Below are 18,169 nucleotides of genomic sequence, written 5' to 3'. Positions count from 1 at the left end.
AAACTATGTGAAATCGTTTAATGTTATTATTTGTATATGTTATGACAAGGATTTTGTGTATTTTAAACCCTTTTACATTTTAAGGATTTTGTGTTTTGCCTACTTATATCATCCTTAATGCTTACTTATAGTATACTTAATGCCTACTTAATCAGACTTAATGCCAATTTACAACACACTTATTGCCTATTTACATCAGACTTAATGCACACTTACATCAGATTTAATTCCAACTTACAGCACACTTAATGCCTACTTATATCAGACTTAATGCCAACTTACAATACACTTAATACTTATATCATTTTATGTATATTTATATTATATTTACATTTCATACTTACTTAACATCTACTTATATCATATCTAATACCAACGTACAACACACTTCTTGCTTACTTACATCAAACTTAATACCAATTTATAGCAGGGCTAATGTCAGCTTACAAAACACTTGATACCTAATTACATTAAACTTAATGTCAATATACAGTGCACTTAATACCTACAGTATTTCCACCATCATGTTCAACGTCATTGTGTTCATCAATTGTTAAAACTACATCATCATGTTTAATGCCTACTTACAATTCTTACTTGAATTTAATTGTTTATTTTTTATTTGAATCCTTATTTGAATATGAATGTTTATTTTATATTGAGAAGTGAAAGCATAATAATTACCACATAGGTTTCCATGAAGAAATGGTTATTAATGTTCATTGGAATATGAAATTTTGTTTGTTTTTTTGAAAATTGCAAAACTATATGCCGTAGTGCTGTGTATTTAATTTTTTATTTTTTTTTGTAATTAAGGCTGAATAGCAATTTCCAATGTTGAGTAAATACCCGCTATTAATTGGATTGGGCTTGAGGAACGTCTCTTAAAGAGACGGTCTCTCAAGAGACTAGCTAATATTCAACACAAATTGTTGAGAAACGGTCTCTGCGAGAGACGCATTAATTATATAGGCTAACTAGCCCAATTAATACTACAAATTAAAGAGAACATATGAATGTTAGCTTCTTATCTTAGGTTCATCTCTTTGAGAGATGGTTTCTCACAAGAATAGTTGGATATAAAATTACATTATTTAAAATGAGTGAAAATCAGCACACACACACACACACAACCATCCCCTACCAAAAAAAAAAGAAATTACTCAAATTCGCCACCATTTTTGCTGTGTCACCACCCCTTACATTATGAACTTTCAACTTTGCCCTTGGTTAATTTTCAAACCTTCACTCTCTAATATCTCTCTAAAAAACACTAATCGAACACTCACTGAAATAAAACAAGCTAAAACTAAAAACCAAATTACATTGCCCAACAAAAATGAGCATCAAAATCGAATTTAAAAAAAAAATGCTTGTGTTGACATTTAATAAATGTTCACGATTTTGGCTATAACTTTTGATAGGAAAATCACACAATTGCAATATTAGCAGCATTAGAACCTAGACTTCAAGGAATTTCCAATATATATTATATGCCCAATTCCGATAACCGAGCGAGAAATGACGATCGTTTAACGTTTATTTGTGCTGAAATAACATTTTCAATCTTTTGGGAATAACTTTTTATATAAAAATCGTATTAATGCAAAATTTGTGTCATTAGAAATAAGACTTCCAGAGCTTTTGAACGACATATTATATGCCCAATTCCGAAAATTAAATGAGAAATGATGATCGTTTAAAGTTTGTAGTGATTTTTAACATCTAGTCGCGTGCGACTGGACTGCGGTATAATTGTGTGTTTATTTTTAACAGTGCAGTAATGTGATTATCCTATTAAAAGTTTTGGCCAAAAAAGTGATAATGTATCAAATTTCAACACAAAACGTGTGACTAGATTTATTTTTTGATTTCAAAAAATTGTTTACCTTTGTAAAATTAATATTTTTTTATTTTATTTTAATTATTATTAATAAATTTAGTTTAGTAATATTAATAATTAATTTTATAATTAAAAATAAATTTAAAATATAAAAATAAAGTAACACATAATGAGAAGTAGGGATGCAAACGGGGCGGGGCGGGTATTGGAATTCTCATCCCCATCCCCATCTATTAATGCAATATCCATCCCCGTCCCCATCCCCGCGGCGGGTATAATTTTTTTCCCCGTCCCCTCCTCGATGGGTTTGTACCTAAAATCATCCCCGCCCCACCACCCATCTGGGTATCCATCCCCGTCTAATACCCATTTTTCCCGCCCCCACCACCTGTCAAATCCCCGCATAATACCCATCTGTGCCACATATTTATATTCAATCATTTGGGCCTTAAAACCCATAATACATATCCAAACTCCAAAGTCTCAAACAAACACACATCAAAAGTTTCAAACAATTACATATCCAAAGTCTCAAACAAATACATATACGAAGTCTCAAACAAACACATAACCAAAGTCTCAAACAAATATACATGTCTAAAATAAAAGTACTTCAACATCAACTCAAAATTATCCAAAGTCCCAAAATTTGTACATATCTTGAGGCGAGGCGGGGCGGGGCGGGGATGAGGCGGGTATCATCTAAAACCCATCCCCATCCCCGTGGTGGGTATGAATTTTATACACGTACCCGCCCCATGACCCATCAAACCGGGACCCATCCCATCCCCGCCCCGGGCGGATCTCCTATTAGACCCGTCTTGCTTGCATCCCTAATGAGAAGGGTGAGGAGTTTTAGATCGGAAAAAAAAGTGTTAGCCTTTGTCCAAGATATTTTGATTTGTGTTGTCCACCGAACCGTACATTTCAAAACCCTCTTAAAACCCCCATCGTATTGTCTTCACAAATCACAATTCCTCATTCCAGAATTAGGGTTTCTAAAAAATGGCGACTCCACAAAAAATCCTAGCTCTATCTCGAACTATCTTCACCACCAAACCCATCAAACAATCTCTCGCATCAATCCTTTTATCTCGTACTTTCTGTTCTTCAGCTAAACCATCATCTTTCTCTCTAATCCGTCTTCGTCCCCTCGCCTCCTCAACCGCCATCTTTCGCTCTTCTACTTCTGTCCGAGATTTCTCAACTCAAGAATCTCAGACTTCTTTGAATGATAATAACCCTAATTGGTCCAATCGTCCTCCAAAAGAAACTATCTTACTTGATGGCTGTGATTTTGAACACTGGCTTGTTGTTACAGATAATCCCCCTGAAAATGCCACTCGTGATGAAATTATTGATTCTTATATCAAAACGTTAGCACAAGTTGTTGGAAGGTATATCTAACTCTATTTTTATTCTGTGTGTCGCAGTTAGGGATTCATTTTGGTTCCTGTTGCTAACCTATATATTTTTTTATTATATGTCGCATTGCCTGTTCTAACTTGTTTTATTTGATGGAGATGCTAGATATCTTTTAAGTTGTTAAAATGTGATTAAGATGATACAAAGAGGGTAAAGAACAGAGAATGGTAAAATAAAAAACTTTATTGTGTGATTGAATTAGTTAAAAGGACAATTGTTAAAAACTACCTAGAAAAAGCTTACTTTTGTCAAAAAACTGTGAAAATACGTGACTTTTTGTGTAAATCCCATTCTTCTTCATCTTCTTCCTTCTTCCCCATTAAAATCATGTGTTCAAGCTTTGAAATTTGTCTTTTTAACCCTAATTTAAGTAAGTAAATAAAACTTCGAAACAAAGATGACTTACCTGAGGAAGGAATCAACGAATCATGATGAGTTTGTGTAATACACCGACCAAGACCCGAACCAGAACTAGATGGTATACATACTCTATTGGGCAATTCAAGTCTGCCACATAACTCCAAAGGACTATTCCTTATTATTCCATCTATACTCAAAAGCCAATCTTGATTACTAAGGGCGGCTCGTTATATAACCTGAGGCCCATAAGGCAACTACAAATATAACAACTATTCTAACTAGCAAAACATAAAGACTTATAATAGTGAAATGTTGATAATGCCCTTGACCATTTGACTGAATGCATTACAGTTTGGAATGGCAGAAGTGCAATTGAAAGAAATTTCAAAACCCTAATTTGAGTGGAAAGGGAAAGGGAAATTTAGGGAAGAAATTTCAAAACCCTAATTTAAGAAATGTTGAGTTTGGGGAAAGGGAAATTTGCACGTGATATTTCTAAGCAAAATATTTCTGATTTTGGTTTTTTTAAAGTTTAAAACATGATTTACTAACGGATATTTAATGGTAACCGTTGATAGGTAGTCTTTGAAAAAAAAATTTGTAGGTAGTTTTTTGGAAAAAGAAATGTTTTTAGTAGGTAGTTTTTGACAAAAGTAACTTTTTTAGGTAGTTGTAACAGTTTTCCCTTAGTTAAACTAATTTTATTTATAAACCAATTCTTCGATCAACTTATAATTAGTAAACTTGTTCAAATCATATCATATGTGATTAAATGATCCGCTTTCTATAATTCAGTCATTATACTTACTAGTATTTAAACAAAATACACCATTCAACTTAGATGTAGCAAAGGTATAAGGGTTTTAGGATTCTGATTTCAATGCAAATCAAGAACCTGTTTTTATTGAGTAAGAGTGAATTTGGCACTGACTTTGTGTAGCAACATTAGCAGCTTTACCATATCTTTTTCTAAAATTTCCTTTGAAGTTGGATGGGTAACCAATGACTTTCTAGCACCTATACTTAGTGTGTCCACTTATCTTAGAATGATCACAACAAAATTGTTTCTTGTTCTTGTCTGTATCATTGTTACTTCTTGAATTGTTCCTCTCATAGAATTTCCTTTTTTCAGGCTTACATGTCATATATTCATTGATTGATATCATGCATTAAAGACTTTTTCAAGATGTTTCTCTTGTCAAAGAATCCCATATGTTTGTGTAGAAGTGGGTTATTCTTGCATCATGAGTATGTTAGATCGAACTTGTCCATATTCTTTTGTCAAGCTTAATATGAACACTAATGACTTTATTATTCAGTTGCATTTTGAAATATTTTTTGGGAATTTTATGAACACATTTGGTAGAAGTTGAGCAGTTACAGGTGGGAAATGGGTTTAATTCATCCAATTCATCCTACAAAGTCTTAACCTTAATTTTGTTAAAAATGTGAAGAGACATATTAGGTGTTTGCACAACATTGTTTGATTTCCTTTTGTAAAGAAAACATTTGTGCACTAGAGCTTTGCCCATACATCTTGCAGTTCAGTCTAGATCTCCGTTATTTTGTAGGAGAGAATGCTCTTAGCTATGGAGTCTTCCCACACAAAGATTATCCAACCATGACAACGTTGTTGACCCTATCCCAGACTTTCGCTATAGCATTGTTTCTTGGTCTAGGGAAGGAAACATTCACACATTCAAGATTGTTCTTTCCACTTAGTGCTATTATCATTACTCTTTTCCAATCTACAAACCTAAAACTTGAGAACACTATATTTACAAGTTTTTGACAGTGAGATGTAGGAAATAAGCTGAAGCAGGGTTCATGGTTGGATCCAATTAGGTATTACGATTGCTATTTCCATTGCCTTTAATCACCATGATTTCAAGAAGACATTCAAAAAATACTTTAAAATTTTTAACGAACAAAACCTTTTGATTAATCAAGGAAATTTTTCAAGAAAAAGAACCAATCCTTTGCTCAAGAAAGCAATATTTTCGGAACATTTGGATTCTACATACCATTGATTGTAGGATTGAATGATATAATGGGATTGTGGGATCCTCATGTCCTACTTTTTGGCTTTATATATGTTGGAAACTATGGAATTTAGCTATAATTGTTGATTTAAGAGTTTTGTAATCGTAAAATCTGTTTTTCTCTAATTTTTTTAAGCTAAAAAATAATTCTACATATATGTGCAAAATTAAATAATTCTCTTTATTCATAACACTTCTAGAATTTTTATTTTCTTTTAAATAAGGATTGAATGCTTGAACCTAAAATCTTGTTATGGTCCTATCATACACAGTTTTTGTTTATATAGGATTGATGGATGCTACATATGATGGATCGGTTACACCTTTTTGGATCTTAAAATAATAGGATTGACCATCGTAAGTTCTGGATAGAGATTTTAACAGCAATGTTTGGAGATAATTGATAATTCTGGGGTATAGGGGCTGTTTTAACTGTATAGATTATATAAGTATGTGAAATTCTATTGTTTTGGGTGTTTAGGGAGGTTTGTTTGGAATATATTAAAACTGATTTTACATATCTTATTTGATGCATTCTTGCTTAAATCTGCGGGTGGATGACATGAGGTTCATGGTGATGAGGGTTATCGTGTCGCCAAATTTCAGCTTAAACCATGAAATATCGCTTGAAACGGCCTAAGACACAGTTTTCTTACAAATTTACTATACGGGTAATATTGGTTAGGTATATTTGAAATTCTTCACGATATGGCCAATACGATCCGATATGTCCTTGTTTTTGCTCTATGTTGTTGCCGGATAAAGAAACTTGCGTTCTGTTCTTATTGTTTTTTCTTGGCTGATAAAATCACATTTTATTTATGGCTGAACTGCATTGTTTCTTGCTCTTTGGTGCATGTCTAACTTGCTTTCTTTGTTTCTTACTCCTTTTGTGGTCGATTGTGATCGTTCAGTGAGGAAGAAGCAAGAATGAAAATTTACTCTGTTTCCACAAGGCATTACTTTGCTTTTGGAGCCCTGGTGTCTGAGGAGCTGTCTTACAAGCTTAAAGGTTTTTCATTTTTTTATGCCTAAAGTCCACTTAATGGTCAAAGCTTTTCTATTCATGAGTATTTAATAATTTAGATTTTTTCGCTTCACAGAGTTGCCAAATGTTCGTTGGGTCCTCCCTGACTCATACTTGGATGTCAAAAACAAAGATTATGGAGGTAAGAAAGGGATGAACTTAATAGTTTTTAAGTGCTCTCTGATGCATGTCTAAGATTCTATCCTTTCCATGGATGTCTTCATTGAGTTTCTGTATTATATGCCTTGTGCTTGTTTTGCTGCTGTTTATTTATTTGAATTTTGTTATTGCTTGTTAGAACTTCCTCCCTCCAACTGGTAGTAGTGTTCTTTTAGTTGGATGGAAGGTAAGAAGTACCTTAAGACCCTTTTTTTAAGTACTCAGATTTGGTCTTCTGTGTTGTACTTGTGCTGTCATTGATGAATGTTGTTTTATGCCATCTCTTTATTGTTTCCATTTTAAAAAGAAACTCCATCCAGTTTCCTACAAGCAGAAACACTAGTCTCCTGCACTTTTTGAAGAAAGGGATAAAATGAAAATGTTTTAGGTATGACTCTGGAATATCACAGTTTTTCCTTGGCTTTTTGTAACGATTTACAGGGGAACCGTTTATCGATGGTCGAGCTGTCCCATATGATCCCAAGTATCATGAAGAATGGGTCAGGAACAACGCAAAGGCACAAGAGAGGAATAGACGCAATGATAGACCTCGTAATGCTGATCGTTCGAGGAACTTTGACAGAAGACAAGGAGGGAGTTCAAATTACCAGAATCCTGGAGCAACTAATATGGTAGGTCCTGGAAGCTACAGGCCAGGTCCGCCAAATGCTGGTGGCCCACCACCTAACATGCCACCCAACAACGCTGGCTATGTACAAAACATGCCACCCAACACTGCTGGATTTGCGCAAAACATGCCACCCAACAATGCTGGATTTGCGCAAAATATGCCACCCAACAATGCTGGATTTGCGCAAAATATGCCACCCAACAATGCTAGATATGCACAAAACATGCCACCAAACAATGCTGGGTATGCACCAAATATGCCACCTCACAATGCTGGGCATGCACCAAATATGCCACATCACAATGCTGGGTATGCACCGAATGCACCACATAACAATGCTGGTTATGCACAAAATAATCCTGGATTTGCTCAACCTCCTCCCAACTACAGAGGCGAGGGCAATCCTGGTTCTCAAACAGGTGTGGGAGGCCAGCCTGGTGGAACCTATCAGCCCCAAGATGTGCCTGGACGAGATATGCCGAATTATTAGTGATCTAGTAGCTAATTTGCTTATGTCTATAGTTTGCCTATGACATTTTTTTGCGCCCTTTCAACTATCAAGTCGTGGAACCTATCTGCAGTGATAGTTTAAAATCATTTATGTTGGTTGCTGTTGAACCTTAAACCCTTTCATCTTTCAAGTGTCTTTTGTTCCATTCAATAGGATTCTGAGTTGATATGTTTTCATAGGTCATTGTGCTTCGAGGCGGGTTGCAAGTAAAGTATATTTAGAGAGGGTTGATGGCAACCTTCTGTTGTGCTGTGGTCTATGGTGGTAGCATTTTTATTTAGAGTCAGAGATCCCAAAAAGAATGATTTACCTCCCAATTTGCATAGTTTGGAATGAAATTGATTCCACTACAGTAGAAAACATTTAATAAAGCTTTTCTTTACCTTGTACTTGGGAGCATTCAACGAGCTAATTACCCAACTATCAACAGCAATCAAAGTTAAAATAATTATTGTAATATCATTACCCTTAACTCAAACAAGCTCAATCAAGTATACATTGACGCATTCCGTCCAAAAAAAAAGTATACATTGACCCATTAATGAGTACAGTCCAGTACTTAAGCCCCAATGATCGTTTAAATAATAAATGCTTGTGAGACGATCTCTTTGAAAAACAATCACTAATTGGATTGATCTATTATATATATTTTAAAATATTATAAGCAGTCATTAAGAATGATGTAATTAGACATTTAAGATATTGAAAGTAGGTATTAAGAATACGATAAATAAGCATTAAAGATAATGTTAATAGGCATTAAGAATACGATAAGTAGACATTAATCTTTAATGAGTTGCGCTTGAGATATATTTTTCAAAGAGACGGTTTCTCAAGAGACTGGTTAATAAATAGTCTTCCAAATGATTTGTTTTAATTACTAGTTAAATATAACCAAGCCTGCTAATCAATGGGCTGACCTACCATTAACCAGCTTTATTTATGGAGCATAACTTTTTTTTTATTTTTTAGTTTTTATTGTTTATTTTTTTTATATTCAAATCACACATAGTAACCTTAAAGTTTTGGCTTTTCCACATGGTAGATAACTATTTTTTAATCTACGTGGTAACCTTGAACTTTCAACTATAGCTGTTTATGGGCGGGTAACGGACCAGATCATCCATTAAAAGTCCACCGTGGGCTCAAATATTCACAACCCGCCCGCATTTGCGAACCTATTTTTTTGTTGCTACCGGCCCATTTTCTTAGCATGTGGGACAAGCGTGAAAGCAGGCATTTCTTATATAAAAATTTGAATCACAATATAAATAAAGAAAAATTACCGTGAATAATACAAAATTGCATTGATTTCCCTACAATAATATTAACTTTTGATTAACCATAAATAAAACTACTTATGAAGGTTTTTTTCAGAATATTACCATCTTTAGTTTATTAACTAATTTGCCAATATTTTTGGTCATAGAATCTCCTATAGTTTGATTTTTAACATGTTAGAGATATTTTAGAAAAACATTCCCTTAAGTTGGCATCATTCATAATTAATTAAAAGCCGGTGTTATTGTAGGGGAAATAAGCAAAAAATTGTATTATTCTTGGTAAATTTTTTATTAATTATAAAGATAAGTCTTAATAACAATTAAAATAATAAATAAATTATCCAAAACATTCCAAATACATAAAAAGTTTCAAAATACTCAAATTACATATATATAAACGTTATGTTGGATGATCCAACCAAAGCAATGTGATTATCGATTATCATTATCTTGCTACGGAGTAATGTAGACAGTAGATGAGTAGACTAGAGTACTAATATGAGTATTAAACTAAGTTGAGTAATTATTATTTAACGGGTAATGTAGAAAGTGGATGAGTAAACTATAGCAACTTAAAAAAAAATATAGAATTATTAATATGTTTAAACTAAGCAGGTGGACGGGTATACCCGCAAGTATTTTTTTGGTGTCGTTACCCGCCCATTATCTTGGTGGGACGGCATTACTCGTCCAAATTTTAATTTTTTTGAAAAACGTAGTCCAAGCGAGCCCTTTTTTTAATTCGGGTGGGTGGAGCCCGTGAGTAGTCCGTTCATAGACAACTCTACTTTCAACTTATTCCACGTGGTACACTAAAGAGAAGTATTCTTAAATTGTCACATATTTCAGAATCCAGTTGAAGTGAGTACTTCAATCAATTAAAAACTTTAACATATTGCCTACTACATGAAAAAGTTGAAAGCTTAAGATTAACACGCAGATTTAAAAAATATTTATATACCACGTAGAAAAACCAAAAACTCAGAGTCATCACATGAAATTTCTCTTTTATATTTGATTTGAAGAAGGCTAGAGTGTTTTTGGTTTTTATCTATTTCCCCCACATGAAATTTTCACCACCTAAATAGTTTTTGCAAATAGGGTTCAATTTTCACCACCTACATGCAATATGAGATTTCATCTAAAGATTTCATCTATCGTATGTAGGAGGTGAAAATTGAAACCTTATTACAAGAGTGAAAAAAATGCTCTCAACTACTAACTATTGTTCATTTGGGTTGGCCCAATATATTATTAGAAAAACAAAATTAACAACGCGCGCTTCATTACTTATGTTAACCTATTTAGAGTTGGTGTTTTAAGATATTGAAGTTGGTATTTAACCTATTTAAGTTGATGTATATTAACATATTAAAGTTGGTATGTTAATTTATTTGAAGTTGGTGTTTTAACATATTAAGTTGTAAAGTTGGTATTTTAACAAATTAAAGTTGGTACTCTAACAAATTAAAGTTAGTATTTTAACGTATTGAAGTTGGTATTTTAACCTATTTGGAATGGTGTTTTAACTTGTTAAGTTATTAACATATTGAAGTTGGTATTTTAACATATTAAAATTGTTATTTTAACCTGTTACAGTTGGTGTTTTATCCTACTTAAGTTGTTATTTTGACTTATTTAGGTTGGTGTTTTAACCTATTGAAGTTGGTCTTTTAAGCTATCAAATTTGATGTTTTGACCTATTGAAATTGAATGTTAACCTGTTGAAGTTGGAATTTTAAAGTTGTTGCTTTAACCAAATATAGAAGGTTAAAACACCAATTTAAACAGGTTAAAACACCGACTTTATTAGGTTAAATATACCAATTTTAATGAATAACCTAACAGGTTAAAACAACAACATAACAGATTAAAACACTAACTTTAAATACCAATTTTAATAGGTTAAAACGCCAATATTAAACATGTTAAAACAGGTATAACACTGGAAGATTGAAATAAATAAGATTAATTAGCATTTTAATTCCAAGTATAAGATTGGGATAAACTAATGTCCCAAAATAAGGTTCGATACGTCCAAGCCTAGCTTCGGGTAAGTCGCTGTTAGTAACAGCGACTTAAGGGAAAAAAAAAAAAATAAATAAATAAAAAGTTGTAAGTCGCTGTTAGTAACAGCGACTTAAGGAGTTGACTGGTCAACTCCTTAAGTCGCTGTTACTAACAGCGACTTATAGCTTTATTTTTATTTTTTTTTTAAATTTAAAAACTAAACTAGCCGTTGTTAATTAGAAAAATAGCCGTTAGAATGTGAAAATAGCCGTTGTAATGTTGTTGTATAAATAGGTCCATCATTTCTTATACTTCATTTTATCCATTCTAGATCATTCTTATTCTTTTCCATCAATTGTTAAAGTTAACATAAGGTATTTTGTTAGTTTTATTATTGTAAATGTAAACATTATTTTTGAAAGTTCACTAACGTTAATATATTATATGTATTATGTAGATGTCAAAGGAGCATTGTATTGAAGAGCTTTGTGATTGTGGTTATGAAGTTGAGATTAATAATGATTGGAGCGACTTCGATTCAGGGCGTGAATTTGTTGCTTGCCCTTTCTACTTGGCTGACGGATTAGGATGCACATACTTTCGCTGGATTGCTCCGGAGGGTACAAAATGGCAGAGAGACTTAATAATAAGGCTTGAGAAGGAAAAACAAGAGCTTAAAGATGAGGTATTTAATCTAAAGAGACAAATGGATGATATGGCACATAGAAAAGAAGAGACTGAAAGAATTATGAAAAAGTTAACTAAGCCTTCTTAGTTAGCGACGGTAGTTTAACTTAATGCATGAAGTATGTAATTGGATTTGGATTTGTTGAACTTGCTTGAAATTGTGTTGAATGTTGAATAGCAACATCCTTATTTGAATATGATTGTATGTTTTTGATTAAATTTATGCTGCATTGTTCGCGGAATGATTCATCACCCAAAAGTTTGAGTAGTTAACATCAATTCACTCATAATAAACGTGTGATACTACGGTAAAAATATATACATGTACATATATGTTACAATTTACACACAAAAGACCAACAGTTACAAAAGACCAACAGTTGACCAATGAGAACATGCTCCCATGCCCAAAGCTAAGAATTACCATTATAAGTAAGTAAAAGAGGTACAACAATATTATTACCTGTAGAGTAAGCATTATAATTTATTATTACCTGTAGAATAATCAGGGGACCAGCGATCTCCTTCACGTTCTTCTGTGAAGCTTCACAAAGTCTCCTGTACAGATACGCTAGGGCTGCCGAACCCCAGCTGTACTCGGAGATGACCTCCCATGGCGCATCAAGCAACGTCAAGTACAATAGTTGTACTCGGTTGCCAGTCTTGTACAAACTAATTACTGGTACAAACTTGAAACTTGATGACCTTAGTTGAAGGAATGAAGATCCTTACAAGGTTGGAATGAAGAAGGAGAAAGTAGAGAATTTCGGGAGAAAAGTATATCGCGAAATGAAATGAGGAAGAAGAAGGATTCTGGAAAAATATAAAGTTATAAGTCGCTGTTACTAACAGCGACTTACAACTTTTTATTTTATTATTTTTTTTTCCTTAAGTCGCTGTTACTAACAGCGACTTACCCGAAGTTAGGCTTGGACGTACGGAAGCTTATTTTGGGACATAAGTTTATCCCAATCTTATACTTGGAATTAAAATGTTAATTAATCTTATTTATTTCAATCTTTCTATAACACGCACATTTGTTTTTTAATTGTAAAATGTTACTAGGTTGGGCTTGAAGTCAGAAGACTAGCTTTAGGCATGGATTTTTAGTCATGTTAATAAAACACTTGATAAATTCGTTCAATTGTATTTTCTAAAATGTATTTTTCTATGGAGGATTTGCAGACCTCAAACTGCCTAAGAATTTTGTTTTTGGAAAAGTGAAAAGGACATCATTAAGGCGATATTGTCAATAACAAATCAATCTTTGATTAAACCTACATATCATTTCTTTTCAAAAATATACTCACTTATTGGATATAATTGCTGAAAATAAAACCACCAAATGTTTTACCACAAATTTTTAAAATGAGACAGTCTCACTGTGAGACACATATCATATATGAGGTAAATAGTTCGAATAATATAAATTATCAACTGAAAGGGGAGGTAATAACCTCACTCAAGGATCACAAATTAAGGTTCAAGTGAAGGATTGTATTGTGTCAAGTATAGAAATCAAATAATGCAAGTATGTAATGAACGACTATAATAAATAAATAACCAAAACAAGTATTTAAAGAGGTTCACCAATCTTGGGCTACATCCACTATCTAGCCTAAGATTATATTAATGTGGAGAAATACAAAACTAAAAGGAAGTACAATGGAGTATTAGTGTGTGAAGAGAGGAGCTAATTAGGGAGTAAATACACAAGCAAGTAAGGTTGCTCTAATGTGAGACATTGGTGCCTAATGACTAAGAGTATGAAGGAGTATATACAAGGGAAATAAGAGTGGGGACAACAGCAATACACCAACAGCATGCCACACAACTAGGTCAGAAACCCATCTAATGGGCCTGCTCATTGGAGCAGCAGGCTAGCACGCTGCTAGGTTGTTTTGGCTTCTTTTTATGCTTGACTTTCCTTTTGTGTGATACCCACGGCCTCCAAAGCTTCATACCCAAGTCCAAGGGCTGACGTTTTACACTTCAAAGCTTCACATGTCTAAGATTACATGATCAATAGTACAATGTACTATTGATTCCCATACTACCCATCATAATTGTGGTATTTTGTCCTCTTCTAACCTCAAACATGAATGATTAAGGCCCTTAATCATTGTCCTAATTACATGGTGAACATAAGTCACCCATAATCATAACATCAACCTTTTGTTTTGAGGTCGACTCACCAATAGATAGTCTCTTAGCTCTTGTTTAACCTTTTTCAAACTTTGTGGGAAGAAAGGCGTCCAAAGAAGGGATCCCCAAGCCAGTCTGTCCCTTAGTAATGCAGATATTGCTGAAATGACGACAAAAGATAGATAATGAATTTGGGTGTTCTTTAAAATAGACTATAGAGGATTTGCAAAACTCATGTTTTTGTAAATGGTTAAAAGAAAATACACTCTCCTTTAAGCCACAATAATCTCCGAAGACAGGGACACCAAGCTAAGATACCTCAGGCTCATAGGCAAAGAGCCCATCGAAAAGTCACCCATATTATTCAAGTGATGATCATCCATATTCTGTGGGACACCAGAAATAGACATGCCTGAAGATGTTGAGAACAAATGAATATCTTGAATAAGCATCCTGATTCCTGACACAATCACCATTTTGTTTTCTAAAACCAACAAATCATCAAGACCAATAGAAAGAATGAAGCACAAAGAAAGCTAAAATTATAAAGCATTATTAGCTTTGTTGTTAATTGGTTAAGCCCATTAGGTTGGTACCTTTTCTTCACTTTAGTAAACCCTATTTTTATGTGAATATGGATGAAAAAGGGGAAGAGTGAAGACAACTGATTCTGCCGAAATCTTGTCATGGTATCGGGCCTTCTCTAAACCTAAATACTGCTATTATCTCACGCTACACAACGTCTTTTACCATCCAAGAGAACGGAATCTACCTATGCTACAACAATGGCGACTGAGAAAAAGGTTCCACCTATTATGGATCCGACCTCACCAAAGTACCTTAGTTTGGGAGATCAGCCCGGTAACCTCATCACCCACATGAAGTTTATTAGTGACAATTATGCAAGGGCTTGGGCGATAACAATATCTCTTGGGGCAAGATGTATGTGTAACACCCCACTATTTAAATACCTATTATACTAAATAATTCGTGTTTAGACGAGATGTTACAGTATGTATGATTTTGTAGATGAAACTGCTGCTAAGCTTTCTGAAGAAAGTAATCTCAATGGTTGGATTATAGACAATTTCATGGTGATTTCATGGATCCTTTGAAGCATTAATTTGAAGGTTGTAGGAACAATACCACTTCACGATGTTAACGAGGCAAAGAGGTTATGGATTATTTGGAAAATAGATTTTGCTAGGCAAATGGACCACGATTTCAACAGCTCAAGGCTGCCATAATAGATTCCAAACTAATTAAGGTAGAATCAATCATTTGAAGATTACTACATAAAGTTGTTGAGTTTATGATGAACTAATCCCCTTGAAACCATTGCACAATATATTTTGAGTGTGGAAAGTGTACTTTTGAGGTAGCAAATTATAGCGCAAAGAAACGAGAGGAAGAGATCTTTCATCAATTTTTTTAATGGGATTCACGATGAAGAACTTGAAGTAGTGTGATCCAATTTGCAGTCACAAAGCCCTATTCATGACCTCATGAGCGTACTAGACTTTGCTTCAAGCAAAGCGAGTTCGTGGCAATATGTGAGATAGTATAGAAATGATGTTTAAGAAAGCGAGACTCTTTTGTTCACAATGCAAGAAAAAGGGCATGACGAGTCTATTTGTTTCAAAATTCACGGAGTTTCTAGTTGGTAAATGGAAAATTTTGGTGGGTCCAAGGGAGGAGGAAAAGGATCTAGCAGTGGTGGACATAGCGGGTTTGTAGCTGCTGTAGATGGACATGATCGAGGAAAAGCGATGCCCTAAATGCACGCTAACGTTACACTTAGTGGAGACCAAAACTCCTTTACTGGTAGTGCGTTGCATGTACCTGTTAGTGGTTCTCCTTTGGCTGAGATACTCCAAAACAAATAGAAAAACTGCTGAAATTTGTAAATAAAGAACCATAACAACGGATGATGGGTATGTTTAATTTTGAATTTGGATATTAGATTACGGTGCTACAGACTATGTTACTGGCAATGAATAGTCTTTCTGATTCATGTGAGACGATGTGTTATATTGGGCTTCCTATGATCAGCAAGTCATAGCCAATCAAATTATCAACAAATCTTGAATGGTAAAGTCATCTTCAAGACTAGCAGTATGATAAGAAAACAAATGGTGAAATAATAACATACTGATGAAAGGAGAGTACATGTATATAATAATTTAAGACTTAGCAAAATAAAAATTAGAAAAAAAAAAAGAAAAAGAAATGATTCCTTATCAATTGAATTTCGGCACAGATTAACCAAGAAAAGAAATTGTTGAAAAGAACTGTTGTGTCTTTAATTTCTCAGTGAACAAGGAGGAAGAGACTGTTATCATCTTTCGAAAACCCATGCAGAACAGAAAGAACCATAGTTGATCTTCATTCGAAAAGAGAAGGAAATTTAGAGATGAATTGTTGTACCATTCGAAGGATTTAGAGGAAGGAAGTATAAGTTGCTGCTGCATTGTTCGAACCTCGTTTCAAGAAGATACACCCATGGATTGTTCAGTTCTTGAAAGAATCAGAGGAAGGAGAAGGGCATCGGTGCTTGGCGTTCGAAAATCAGATGAAGTGAAGGATAAGGCGGTCTTCGCAGAGATGCAGAGGGGTTTAGGGATTAGAGATGAATAGTATTTGAGGAAATGTTTTTTTTTCTTTTTTTTGGTTTATAAGAATAGAATGGATAAAAAAAATTAAATCATATCATATCATATCATCATATCATACTATTTAATAAAGATGAAGCAATAATTTCAAATTACAGTCTCTTAGCAATCTACTTATGTGGAAATTTATTGGTGATTGAATATCTTATATGTCTTTCTTTAATTAATATACTTTAGTATAATTATAATTAAAGCAACAATTAAATAACATACTATATATAAGTTTGGAATTATGCATTATTTTTATTAATGATTGACATATAAAAGTAATAAATAAATATTGAAAATGATTCATATGAACTGCAATAATAGCAAATATCATTAATCATATCATATCAAATACTAAAGATAAAGAAATAGAAAGAAAAGTAGAATAAAAAGTGACTTACATAATAGAATAAAACGTATATGTACTATGATTTTAAATGATTTTACCAAATTAATAAGTAACGAAAAATTATGTTTTTTTATACGATAAAAAATTATATTTATGATTGTAAAAATTTCCAATATAATTTCTATAAATTAACAAACTAACACATTTGTGCATTGCACGGAAATATGTCGTAGTTAATTTATAAAAGATGCATTTCAAATGGGCTGACCCATTATTAATAAAAAAAAAATAACTATCAGAAAACGCGCGCTGTGTAATACTATTTAAAGTTGGTGTTGTAACCTATTGATGTTGGTATTATTACCTCTATGAGTTGGCATTATAACCTATTAAAGTTGGTATCTCCAAATAGGTTATAATACCAATTTGAATAGGTTATAACATCAATTCTAAATATCAATTTTAATAGGTTATAATACCAACTTCAATAAGTTATAACACTAACTTCAATAGGTTATAACACCAACTCCAAATAGGATCAAACGCGTGCGTTAGTTTTTAGATTTTTCTCTTTTTTTTTAATTGTTGGGCTTGGGTGTGGAGAGCCGTCTCTTATAAAGACGATCTCTCAGGAGAATTTCTGTTAGAAACATAGAAGATGGATAGCTTTTAATATTAGTCGGATACTTAGGCTCAATTCTCTTCTTTGACTTATTCCACAATTGTATATCAAACTAATTATTCTCTAAACCAAAATAATTCTCATTCTAATATTTATTTTAAATTCCCCAATATTAGTTTATCAAATATTATCTTATACCCATTGAAAAGAACTTCATCCTCAAAATTGAACTAAATCCTAAAGTCTTTTCTCAATACATTCTCGAGTATACAATTACAACATACACCACATAAGATACTAGATTGACCAACTGACCTTAAGACTTCTAACGAACATTAATAATTCTACCGAGACCTAACTAAGACCTAGTATAATTAAGATTGAGGAATTTTACACTTTGTGAAAACTCCTCCGT

General features: G+C 33.3%; 1 protein-coding gene and 1 long non-coding RNA gene across 2 annotated transcripts; one reads left to right on the top strand and one right to left on the bottom strand.

The window, feature by feature from the left end:
- The first annotated feature begins 2,792 nt into the window (after positions 1-2,792).
- On the top strand, positions 2,793-8,245 carry LOC130821095 (multiple organellar RNA editing factor 8, chloroplastic/mitochondrial). The gene is made up of 4 exons (XM_057686731.1): positions 2,793-3,240; positions 6,585-6,682; positions 6,774-6,839; positions 7,298-8,245. Exons 1-4 carry the CDS (start codon positions 2,849-2,851, stop codon positions 7,975-7,977), a joined length of 1,236 nt encoding a protein of 411 aa, XP_057542714.1. The 5' UTR covers positions 2,793-2,848; the 3' UTR covers positions 7,978-8,245.
- Positions 8,246-13,519: 5,274 nt separating this feature from the next.
- On the bottom strand, positions 13,520-16,774 carry LOC130825914 (uncharacterized). Its single transcript, XR_009046982.1, has 2 exons — positions 16,551-16,774; positions 13,520-14,583 (listed from the first exon to the last, which is right to left on the bottom strand). It is a non-coding gene; the product is annotated as an uncharacterized LOC130825914 (long non-coding RNA).
- Positions 16,775-18,169: the final 1,395 nt, after the last annotated feature.

Source organism: Amaranthus tricolor, chromosome 1, assembly GCF_026212465.1.
Source record: "Amaranthus tricolor cultivar Red isolate AtriRed21 chromosome 1, ASM2621246v1, whole genome shotgun sequence".
Classification (NCBI taxonomy): Eukaryota; Viridiplantae; Streptophyta; class Magnoliopsida; order Caryophyllales; family Amaranthaceae; genus Amaranthus; species Amaranthus tricolor.
Note: the sequence above shows the minus strand (reverse complement) of the source record. Positions and strands in the feature narration are given on the sequence as shown.